This window comes from Bufo bufo, chromosome 2 (assembly GCF_905171765.1).
Source record: "Bufo bufo chromosome 2, aBufBuf1.1, whole genome shotgun sequence".
Lineage (NCBI taxonomy): Eukaryota > Metazoa > Chordata > Amphibia > Anura > Bufonidae > Bufo > Bufo bufo.
Genome location: NC_053390.1, coordinates 437,167,523 through 437,180,019, shown reverse-complemented (window position 1 = coordinate 437,180,019; position 12,497 = coordinate 437,167,523). Strand labels below are relative to the sequence as shown.

The 12,497-nt window shown below is 45.0% G+C and overlaps 1 protein-coding gene across 1 annotated transcript in view; it reads left to right on the top strand.

The window, feature by feature from the left end:
- The window catches only part of CPAMD8 (C3 and PZP like alpha-2-macroglobulin domain containing 8), a 177,633-nt gene that overhangs the window by 111,340 nt on the left and 53,796 nt on the right, over nt 1-12,497 (top strand). The window contains exons 35-36 of the mRNA XM_040417458.1: nt 1,950-2,161; nt 4,442-4,529. Of these exons, the coding sequence (XP_040273392.1) occupies nt 1,950-2,161; nt 4,442-4,529 (300 nt within the window). The remainder of the gene's footprint in view (nt 1-1,949; nt 2,162-4,441; nt 4,530-12,497) is intronic.

Sequence of the window (12,497 nt, the reverse complement as noted above, 5' to 3'; positions counted from 1 at the left end):
ATAACCTCGTTCTGCTCTGACTTAGTGGGAGTGAAAAATTTCTTGCCACATAATGTGCTTAAGAATGCTTGCCGAGACTTAATAGCCAGATATGACAGATCCCCTGTCCCTACTTGGTTTGAACAACTCATGTCCCATGATAAACTACCTAGGCGTAGCATCTCGTTACTGTATAAATGGTTATTGACTAAAAGGCCCTGTGGTACCCCAGCTTTTATTAGGGCTTGGGAGTCTGACTTAGATTGTTCTTTCTCCCCCTATGAACTGACTCAGATATACCAGAGATCCCATGGGTTTTCCAAATGCATCAAAATACTGGAACATTCATTTAAAACTATGACTCGCTGGTATAATGACCCGTTTAAGCTTTTCAGAATGGGACTCTCTATGAATGATCTCTGTTGGCGCTGTGGTGGGGTGAGGGGCACCTTGGGTCATATTCTCTGGTTCTGCTGAATATCCGTCCATTTTGGGAGTTGGTAGAACGCCAAGTAAATGTAATTTGTAAAACTTCAATTAAGTTATCCCCTGCATCAGTGTTATTATGGCTGCCTTCCGACACCTGGCGACCAGCTTTGTCGAACCTACCGACCATACTAGTACAGGCAGCTAGACTACTAGTCCCGCTGAATTGGCTCCGGCCTACACCTCCCTCTTTGGAGGATTGGTACACAAAAATAGACCTATTCTCTATGAAGGAGCTGGCAAGTTGCGCTAACAGGACGCATAGTAGATTTTTCAAGTTGTGGGCTCCTTGGAAAGAATTTAGGGCGAAATAATTAAAGTGATGGTGTTGAGAGGGGGTATCTTACTCATGTATTCTGTAAATTTGGACGAGGAGGACATCCGGAGCTGGGCGCGCACATGACGATCCACAACTGCAGTATTACTAATAGAATCAACCGAACCGTCGAAGATTATGTTCTTATTCCAATGTTCTTGTCGAAACTTGTAACTATGTATACTTTGATATTCAAGTTTCTTGGATAATGTCGGATCACTTATGTTTGGCTTCTAGTGTACGGAATATTCCTGCCTTTATCTCATCTGTGATGATCTGATATTTAGATTCTCTCAATAAAAAGAGATTTGTCAAAAAAAAATAAAAAATGACTCACTGTCAGTTTTTCATGATCAATGTGTGCATCCATTTTTTGTCTGTTTGTTTTTAATGGCTGTTTTGCAGCCACTTTGCATTTGGCATCTCTTTTTATTTTATGGCCATTAAAAACGGCCTTGAAAAATGAATGAATTTCATTGTTGTTGTTTTTTAGCATCCTAACCCCTGCAGTGCTCTTAGTACATCCTACAATTCCCCCAGTATCTATAAGGCACCCCTGTAGTACCCCTAGTGCCAGGGGCATAGCTAAAGGCTCATGGGCCCTGGTGCAAGAGTTAAGCTTGAGCACCTCTTCTCTCAGTGCTTTGTGGCCAGGGGCAGGGAAGCACATACTTGGTGCTGCCTGAGGCAAAAATTGAAACGACCCCCCCCCCCCCCCCCCCAAATTCTTGATCTAAACCCTTCCCTCCAGCCAGAGGTGTAACTTGACCAGCATGAACTTTCTATAATACCAGTGTCTTCTTATGTGGCACCAGGGTCTTTGGGCCCCCTAAGGCTCCTGGGCCCGGTAGCGACTGCTACCTCTGCACCCCCTATAGCTATGCCCCTGCCTAGTGCCTATAAAGCCCCCATAGTAGCCCCAGTGTATATATAAGACCCTCACACAGTGCACCGTTGTATATAAAATACCCCCCAATAGTGCCACCCTGTATATTAAATCCCCCAATGGTGTCCCCATGTTTATAAAATGCCCCCCAGTAGCCCCATAGATTGTTGTGTAAATGTGCCCTAATGTGTATAAAGAGTTATTTGCATTATTTTATGGCATTGTGTAAATTGCATTGTAATTTAGTTTACATTATGTAGATCCTTGATTTGTTCTTCACAGATTGATGTTCATTACAATGTTCCTGACCCTATTACCAAGCCAGCATTTATGCTTCAAGTCCATCTCAAAGAACCAAAGCCAAGAAGGGATCGGAGACAAGCTGGGCGTCCAGAGACACTTCTCCGAGAGCGAGCACTTCCTTACAATGATGATGATCCTGGCTCATACCAGGACCATCAGGAATACAAAGTAACATTGAAAGCCTGCACAAGGTTAGAATTCTCACCTCATCATTAATTGACAGCTATCTCTGCATACACACTTACACAGAGAATTCTATCAATCACTAATAACATCTCTAGTGTATAGTGTACAATTATCAGTGACTGACAGCTATTAATATATACACACTTACACAGAGAATGCTATCAATCACTGATAACACCTCCCCAGTGTACAATTATCAGTGACTGACAGCTATCTATGTATACGTACTGTGGGGTTTTGCTCTGGTAGACAGGCTAGCGGACGCAGTATAGAGGCAATCACAAAGTCTTTAACTTAAACAGTTTGGTGTTTATTCAGACATAAAGAAAACAAAATGACTGTTCACAGTCTTGGTGTTTGTTCACACCATGCAATGTCCATAGAACAAAATCTTCACCTGGTTAGCAGTTTTCCATCCTCAGTCCTCAGCAGGCTTTAGGGACCTGTTTCCCGGCATGCAGCTCTCAGCCCTTTAGCACGGCACAAATTCACAGGTCCCAAAACACATAGACTCCCCAGCCTCTCTGTCAGATGGAGGATAAACCACACCCAGCTGGGACTGCTGACTGGGTTTTATATAGGCCAAAAAAGAGCCAGCCTGGAGTGTGGGGAGAAGCCACCCACCCAGCACTTTGGCTACTCCCTGTAAGAGCCGGCCCGGATCGGCTTTACAGCCATACTAACAACAAAACAGTGTCAGTCAGCACTAGCTGCCGCTGACACTTAAAACTACTGGCTCTTACCTCACCGAGGCCAGGAATCTCAGTGACACATACCTTCCATCAATGATGGCCCCTTGCGCCTTCCTACAGTACTTACACAAAGAATGCTATCAATCACTGATAACACCTCCCCGTGTACAATTATCACTCACTGAAAGCTGTTTATGTATACACACATACACATTGAATTCTATCAATCACTGAAAACACCTCCCCCTTGTACAGCTATCAGTGACTAACAGCTATATCTGTATACACATTTACACAGAGAATGCTATCAATCACTGATAACAATTCCCCCATGCACAACTATCAGTGACTGACAGCTATCTATGTATACACACTTACACAGAGAATGCTATCAATCACTGATAACACCTCCCCTGTGTACAACTATCAGTGACTGACAGCTATCTATCTATACACACTTACACAGAGAATGCTATCAATCACAGATAACACCTTCCCCATGTATAGCTACCAGTGACTGACAGCTATCTCTGTATACACACTTACACAGAGAATGCTATCAATCACTGACAACACCTCCCCTGTGTACATCTATCAGTGACTGACAGCTATCTTTATATACACACTTACACATAGAATACCATCAATCACTATTAACACCTCCCCTGTGTACAACTATCAATGACTGACTGCTATCTTTATATACACACTTACACATAGAATACCATCCATCACTATTAACACCTCCCCTGTGTACAACTATCAATGACTAATAGCTATCTGTGTATATACACACTTACACAGAGAATGCTATCAATCACTGATAACACCTACCCCATGTACAAATATCAGTGACTGATAGCTATCTATGTATACACACTTTGGGCCCATTTACACATCCGCAAAACATGTGGACAGCACACCGCCTGCGGTCCGCATCCACACGGCCCCATAAAAAAGATAGATTATGTCCTTTTCTTTTCCGTTTTTGCAGACAAGAATAGGCATTTCTATCATGGAGAAGGGCATTCCGATCTGCAAAATGAGTTCCGCACATGGCCAGTATCCGTGAAAATGGATACAGTTGTGTGAATGAGCACTTACACAGAAAATGTATTACTCGCTGATAATACCCAAATTGACCATCTTGACCTCAGAAAGAGCAGAGATTTCAACGTATAAAATGACAAGTTTTATTGTATATCAATCTGCGCAGCTTCTTCTGCTATATAACATGCTGCTTACAGATTCCACCGCATTCCATGGTGACAGGTCCTTTTTAATCATTAGATATCTGTTCACTCACAACCCCAGCACCTCAGACTCACAACATCCAAACTTTCAAAAGCAACCTGAAATCCAACCATTCAGGAAGCCTACAACCTCCAATAACTCAGCCTTACCTACTAACTCCCCGCCTTTTCCCATGAATATTGTAAGGTTCATGATGATTTTCTGGTCTCACAGGTTTACAATTGTATCCATCCTTGATTCTACTTGCATTTTGTGGTTTCCCATACTCCTGGACCTGGTGATGATGAAGTAGGTGACTTCTGTTAGTGGTGTAATTGATCTTGGTTTTCTTTTATCCAGATGGCTCCATTCTGGTGCTTCTAACATGGCAGTTCTGGAACTGTCTTTGCTTTCAGGATTCCGAGCAGACATTGAGAGTTTGGAACAGGTAATTTAAAATGCTTTAATTTCACTCAAGAATTAAATATCCTAACTTAGCCTTGTATCTAAACTGGCCATGGCAGAGCAGTTTCTCAATACCCTTTGGCATCCAACACCTTTGGCACTTGGACCCTTCCTGAAACTCTGCCCCCTCAGTTACATCTCTAGATTGTAGAAGAAATAGCCATGTGCTCATGTAGAAATGTCTCTGCTTATTAATATAATTTTGCATGACTTTTAAGTCAGTTCTACTACCTGCAACTTGCTGACTGGAGAATTTTTCCGCAGTATCCAGTGCATATTTTATAATATTATAAATAGAATAAGAGAATACTGAGTTGCTAGAAATGTTTCCGAATGCAGGTACAGTATTTGAAGAATTCACTGAGTCGTGTCCAGAGGGAGAGCACTCGTTCTTTAGAGGAACATGACCATTTTGCAGAGATGCTCTAAGTCCCCTGCTGGGTAACAGGCATTTCATACGCATGTTTTAAGGACTAGGGTGAGTGATCTGTACTGGTGGGAGCTGTTTTATAACTTCCAAAAGGTCTGCATGGCTTTTTCACATCTGGATTCAATTGGGTCAGATTCAAGTCGTCTTGGAATTCTCCTGAAAGTGACCAGTTTGGAGAACATGGTTTGTTTAATTTGGATTTAAATTATTATTACTTGGTTTAACCCCAGGAAGCTGGCATTCGGAAAGCATTGCTTTAAGGATTAAAGAACACGCAACATAAAATGTTAGTTAATCCAATAACAAGTAGCATCATGTTACATTTACCAATCTATATGTAGAAGTTCTTAAACGATGACAGAACTTGTTTTGCAATATATTTCTGGTTGCTACACAACTGAAAGGCATCAATTGTTCTTAACTGTCAGTTGTTTCAGACAAAAAAGTAAGACCACAGTGGTCATCTACAAATTGTTGAGTTTAGAGTATACAATAAAGCACAATATCTTAATAGAAATAATGCAATGTGTAAAAAAAATTGCTGTCTTGGATATCTTTTGATTCTGTCCAGTTCTTCAGACTGTATATCCAAGCTTTTACCAATTCCTACTGCCTCAAACCATTTCTCCTATCTGCTCTTTCCTCAACTCTGAGTCAACAAAAATTCTAGCACATCCCCTCATTATCTCCCGCCTACACTAGTGCCACATCCTCCTATGTGGTCTCCCATCTAACATTCTTGCACTGCCCCAGTCCATCCTCAACTCTGATACTTACTTATTTCACCTCTCCCCTTGCTTCTCCTCCACATCTTCCCTCTGCAAATTCCTTCATTGGCTGCCCATTGCTCAGTGAATTCAGTTAAAAATATTTACAATGACACAATAGGCTTTCACAGCCTTTCCTCTCCATATATCTCTGACTTAATCTCTGCCTTAATCTCTGCTACCTCCCCACATGCAAGCTCCCATCCTCCCAAGACTTCTTTCTTTGCTCTCCTCTTGTCTGCTCCTCACAGTCATCTCGAAGATTTCACCTATGCATCCTCCCATACTCTGGAACTCAGAACCCTAGCACATCAGACTCCCAACATCCAAACTTTCAAAAGCAACGTGAGACCCAACTCTTCAGGAAGCCTACAGCCTCCAATAACTCAGCCTTACCTATTGACCCCTTCCCTGTTCCCATGGAGATTGTAAGGTCCATGAGGATTGTAAGGTCTCACAGGCAGAGTCCTCTGTCCCTCTGTTTTATATTATTTATGCTAACCCCTTTTCATATGTACGGTGCCCTGGAATAATAATAACAACAATAACAACAACCACAATAGGTCAACATGACGCAGCACCAGGATGCCTGTTCACTCAATGGTTAATTGAGGATAACGTTTCATAAACAACTGCCTATATAAGAAGGAATGTACTGGCCATAGACCCTACATGGAAATGTCCTTGTGGGCCGTTTGAGCCCTCCTCATGGCCACCAGCCAGGTAAGTAATGACCTGATGCTCCTGAGATAATTAATGCTGGGAGTGTCAAATACTTATATACCTGGCCGCAGGTGCCCTTCTGACTCCTGAATTCAACTGTATTGCCATCCTGATGCAACTGGAGCAGAAGGGCAGAACTTGGCAGCTGGTGCTCCATTACAGAGGGACAGCCTATAGGGGCAGTATTTTGTGATGCTCTGTAGTATTTGGTTTTGGTGGGGCAGTATACTGTGCTGCACTGTGTTATTTGGGGAGGTGTTTTGTGCCAGAATATGGTTTTGCTGGCCCCAACGACTTGTGTTGGCCCTTTCTTCTGTCACTTTGGACCAGCTTGCAACATGGGGCCACTTAGAGTTTTTTTCCAGGGCCACCTTAAGTTCCACGTCTGCCCTTGTAGGTGAGGGGAGGGAAGGGATAAGCTGCTGTCAGACACCTCTGGCAGTGGCTTATATCCCCAGGAACAAAAAAGAATTTGCAATTTGAAATCCAACAGCCCTGTCCTTATCTCTCCTGACCTCTGCTCTGATGCACATTAGATGGACTGGGCCCGCTGAAATAGTCATGATTGGCTGATATAAATCTAACATATATGGCCAGCTTAAGAGACCTAATCCGTAATCTACTCAGTTAATGTGCAAATACAGCTTCAGTCACTGTTGGTCAAACAAGCTTGTTTGGTCGACAGCTATCTCTTCCAACTTCCCCATAAAAATATGCTTTCGGTTCGGCTAAGCATGTATGTGTTTTCAATAGGGAAAAAGGAAACGCTGCTGCCAGGCATCAATGATGGCCAAACCCAATCTCCCGGATTGGGTTTGGCCATCAATACTCTAATGTGTATAATACAGCTACAATTCTTTTCACTGTGGATGACTAATATGGCACAACACTCTACAAATGTTTTCCCTGACTCAGAGCTATTCCTCTAGTGTTTTTTTGTGCACGTTTTAAAGGAGTTGTGCAGTGGAGTAATATTGATGACCTATCCCCAGGACTAAGAGCTATTCCTCTAGTGTTTTTTGTGCACGTTTTAAAGAAGTTGTGCAGTGGAGTAATATTGATGACGTATCCTGGGGATAGGTCATCAATATCAGATCAGTGGGGGTCCTATTCCCAGCAGGGCCGGATTAAGAGCATCATGGGCCTGGTGCTGAGGATTTTGCTGGGCCTTTTTATGGAACTGCACTCAGTGTCTTAATCATTTGGCGTCTATCTTGGCAACATGGAGGGGGACCACGGGAGGGGGACCCTGAGGGTGGGGGCACCCTCAGGGCACTATAGTGTCAGGAAAACCGCTTTGTTTTCCTGACACTATAGTGATCATTTAACATGACTATGAAGATTACTGTTTTCTAGCTGCTGTGGACTGTGGACAGTTCATAGAGCTGTGTTATGATTTATGGACACAGCACTCAGCATGCTTAGCCAGTCAGATAGAAGGCTGGCTAAGCATGCTGAGAGCTGTGTCTAAATAACATAACACATTAAAGGGATTCTGTCACCAGGTTTCACCCCTGTCAGCTAAACATATGCTGATGTTCAAGGCGTGTTCACGATTCCTAATGTGGGCTTATAAATGTCATCTGTGGGCTTATTTAGCTAAAAAACTGCTTTTACTAACCTGTCAGTCAAACAAATAAGGGGATGTTAATGAATGCAAGGTGTCGGCCGCACCCGCCGCTGTTCGTGCCCAGCGCCGCCTTTCCGGACTTCTGCGCCGCCTCCTAATCCTCTGTGCCGCCTCTCGCTCTCCCTCCCTCCCCCCTCCTCCTGCTGTAAGATCTCGCGCATACAGGGGTTGAGCGAAGTGCCGGCGTATGCGCACTTCGCTGTAAGAAGCCAAATGGAGAAGTCTGCACGGGCGCATCAGGCAGAGCCCTGTGCGCAAGCGCGAGATCTTACAGCAGAAGGAGGGGGAGGGAGGGAGAGCGAGAGGCGGCACAGAGGATTAGGAGGCGGTGCAGAAGTCCGGAAAGGCGGCGCTGGGCACGAACGGCGGTGGGTGCGGCGGGCATCTTGCACCCATTAACATCCCCTTAGGCACCTTATTTGTTTGACTGACAGGTTAGTAATAGCTGTTTTTTAGCTAAATAAGCCCATAGATGACATTTATAAGCCCACATTAGGAATCGTGAAGACGCCCTGAACATCAGCATATTTTTAGCTGACAGGGGTCAAACCTGGTGACAGAATCCCTTTAAAGAAAATTACTGTTTCTAGCTGCTGTGGACTGTGGACTAGCAGCTAGAAACAGTAATTTCTTTAATGTGTTATGTTATAGAGACTGAGCTCTCAGCATGCTTAGCCAGTCAGTAATTTTCATAGTGCTGTTATGATTTATGGACACAGCTCTCAGCATGCTTAGCCAGCCTTCTATCTGGCTGTGCTTCTTGAGAGTCACAGTCCACAGGCTGTTTCTGAGCCTGTGGACTGTGACTCTTAAGAAGCACAGCCAGATAGAAGGCTGGCTAAGCATGCTGAGAGCTGTGTCCATAAATCATAACAGCACTATGATTGCCCTCCCTTCCAACTGGATGAGTTTATCTGATACCTGCCCTGCTCCAGAAGCTCCTGCTGTCTCACGGGCTGGTGTGGCTGAGCGCTGTGGGACGTGTGCTGGTCGAAACTGCTGAGTAGGTTGTACACAGCGCAGCGTGCAGGAGGGATAACCGCGGGCGCACTGAGGTCATATCCGGTGGGCCGGCATTACAGGAACCGCACCAGCTGCTCTGACGTCCTGCCGCCGGATATCCTGTGACGTATATCCGGCGACAGGACGTCAGAGCAGCTGGTGCTGTTCCTGTAATGCCGCAGCCCGCCGGATATGACCTCAGTGCGCCCGCGGTTATCCCTCCTGCACGCTGCGCTGTGTACAATAGTGATGGGAAGTTCGGATCTTTCAGATTATTCGGTTCACTTGCTGAGTCACTGACTGCTGAGCTGACTCACAAGTGAACCGAAGACTCTAGGTGCCGGTGCGCATGCGCAGATGCTATCCATTCGATTCACTTGCTGCTGCTGACTCAGTCGGCTCTTCAGCTCTCTAATGAGTGAGTCCGGATCAGGAAGAGTGATTGATTATAGTGATAGTGAAGGGAAGCTGAGGCTGACGCCGGACAGGAGGACTCAGGAGCTGTCACTGTGGTATGCATTGTTGTCTGTTGTGCATTGTTACCCACAGTGACAACAGTCTGACACTGACAGTAGTACAACGAACCAAGTGAAGTGAAATGTGAATGCACGCACAGGGAAAACTATGTGCTGAATTGATAACAGTATTACAGTAACACAGTCACTGGCTGATAATAAAATAGTCCCCACAGTCCCCACTTAACGGAATGCATAAAGGAGATGTGAACCCACCCTTAGTTATATAGCTACTGAATGAGATGCCTTTAACATATATATCTCCTGAGAAGCCAATTTGATCCTAAAGGGTTAATTCAACCTGTAATCTAAACTCTGTGTCATCTGTCACTTCTCTTATCTCTCTGCTCCTGTCAAAGGCGTACATAGAAATCACTGGGCCCCATAGCAAGAATCTAAATTGGGCCCCCATTCCCCTTTTATAGCCCCTCCCACTACCCATTCCAGGCCTCTCTCTTTGTTCCATGAACTATGTTCGCTGCTGTTTTATAATTTATGCCATCAGGGCCGGATTGGCACACAAAAGAGGTATAATAGATACAGTGTGTACAGATGTATAGTGTATACAGCAGTGTACTGATATGTGAGGAATGTGGTATAATATATGCAGTGTGTTCAGGTATATAGTATATACAGCAGTGTACTGATATATGAGGTATAAATTACAGCTCATACCTCACATATCAATCCAATACTGTATATACAATATACCTGTACACACCATCTATTATACCTCGTACCTCACATATCAGTACACTGCTGTATATACTATATATCTGTACACAGTGCATCTATTATACCTCGTACCTCACATATCAGTACACTGCTGTATATACAATATATCTATACACACTGAATATATTATACCTTGTACCTCACATATCAGTACACTGCAATATTTATTATACATCTGTACATATTGCATCTATAATACTGTTTAATATATGCAGTGTGTGTGTGTATATATATATATATATATATATAGATGTGAGGCATACAAGGTATAATACTGTAGATGCAGTGTTTATAGAAATATGTGGTCAGTTATGCATTATAGTCACTGTGTGTGTGAAGTACATGAGGTAGTGGTCACTGTACCTGTCTGAAGTATTATACATGAGTGAGCAATGAGTAAAAACAGGGCATGGAGGGGGGGGGGGGTAAATGATGAAAAGTGGAGGACCTCCTCTTACCACTCCATTCCAGTCTGTATGGATCAATGCAGAGCTGCTTGTGAACTTCTAATACTTGCTGTTAGGGGTTGAAGGACCTGTGATGATGTCATCACAGGTCCTGTCAGATGTACCTTTCAAACCTAGGAACTACACCATTTTTGGTGCAGTTCCTTTGCTAGATTCTGCAGGACCTGTGATGCTGAAGATGATGTCATCACAGGTCCTGGCAGATGCACTGTTCTAACCTGGGAACTACACTTTACACTGTGCAGTTCCCTTACAGGACCTGTGAAGACTCCCTGTACTACTCAGACGACTCAGAGCTGCTAGTGCTTGCCTTGCCTCAGCTCTGATTGGTTGGTGGGCGGGGAGGGGAGGGGCTGGCAGAAGCAGCTTCCACTCTAGGATCATATTACGCTCCTCCCGAGTCCCTCCCTCAGGCTCCCTGCTGCCAGCGTGAGGTGAGCGTCTCTGCATTGTCTCTGTGATATGTGACGCTGCGCTGTGTACAACAGAGGACTTTTAACCCTCCCGACGGCCTTTTGGCTGGCGGATGGGCCTATTTTATGGTAGGGGCCTGGATCTGCAGCTCCATCAGCCCCTACGTTAATCCGGCCCTGATTCCCAGCACCCCCACCTATCAGTTGTTTGAAGGAGTTAGTGTTCATGCGAGTGCTGTAACCTCTTCAATGTTTACTTGCACACCTTATCCTTTCTAGCGTTGGTGCAGTGTAATTACAGCTGCTTGTCCCATTCACTTGAATGTGAGAGGAAGGTGAAATTACACTGCGCCACCTCTACAAAGAAGATGGTGCAGAGGTTAACTTTGATGATGAAGCAGAGTTCTCATGAGCTCCATGACCCCTTCAATCAGCTGATCCGTCGGGGTACCGGGAGTTGGACCCCGCTGATTTGATATTCATGACTAGAGATGAGCGAATCGAAGTTGATGAAGTGGAATTCTATCCAAATTTCAGGAAAAATTTGATTGGCACCAAATATCGATCTGGAGGAGGATCCACCGCTTCCTCCGGTAGGCTTGCACCCAATTTCATGCAGTCAAGGCTCCAACACCTCAGCCGAAGGGAGCTGTCTGTCCTTCCCATCATCTGCTGGTCCTGATGCTCCTGCTCCTCCACCTACTCCTCGGAGTTGTCAGTCATTCCGTCAGCAATCGATCACCGAAGCGATTTCCAAGAGACAACAGTATGCGTGCACTCCTCCAACGGCGCAGAAGCTGAAAGTGCTCCTGGCCAAGTTACTGGTGCTACAGTCCCGTTGCTGGACTCTGCACCTTTCGAGAACTGATGGGTTGTGCCGAGCCATGGTGGAGAGTCCCAAGCTGTCATTTATTTGCCAGAAAGGCAGTACCAGCCCTGCACACATATGGAGAACAGAAGGTGGGCCAGTCCTTGAGCCTGTCGGTGTCTGCCAAAGTGCATGGCAGCGCCGACGTGTGGAGCTGTAACTATGGTCAAGGACAATATATGTCCTTTACGGCCCACTGGGTAAATGTGGTTCCTGCCCAGCCACACCAGCAACTTGGCCAAGTGACACCGCTTCCGCCTCCACGTTCTCACGCCGTTGGTCCTGCGACAATGTCCGCCTCTGCCTCCTCATCCTCCACCGTGTCGTCAGCCTTCACTGCAGGGACAATTCACAGTTCCCCACCAGCATACCACATGTGCAGGGCACGGCGGTGTCACGCT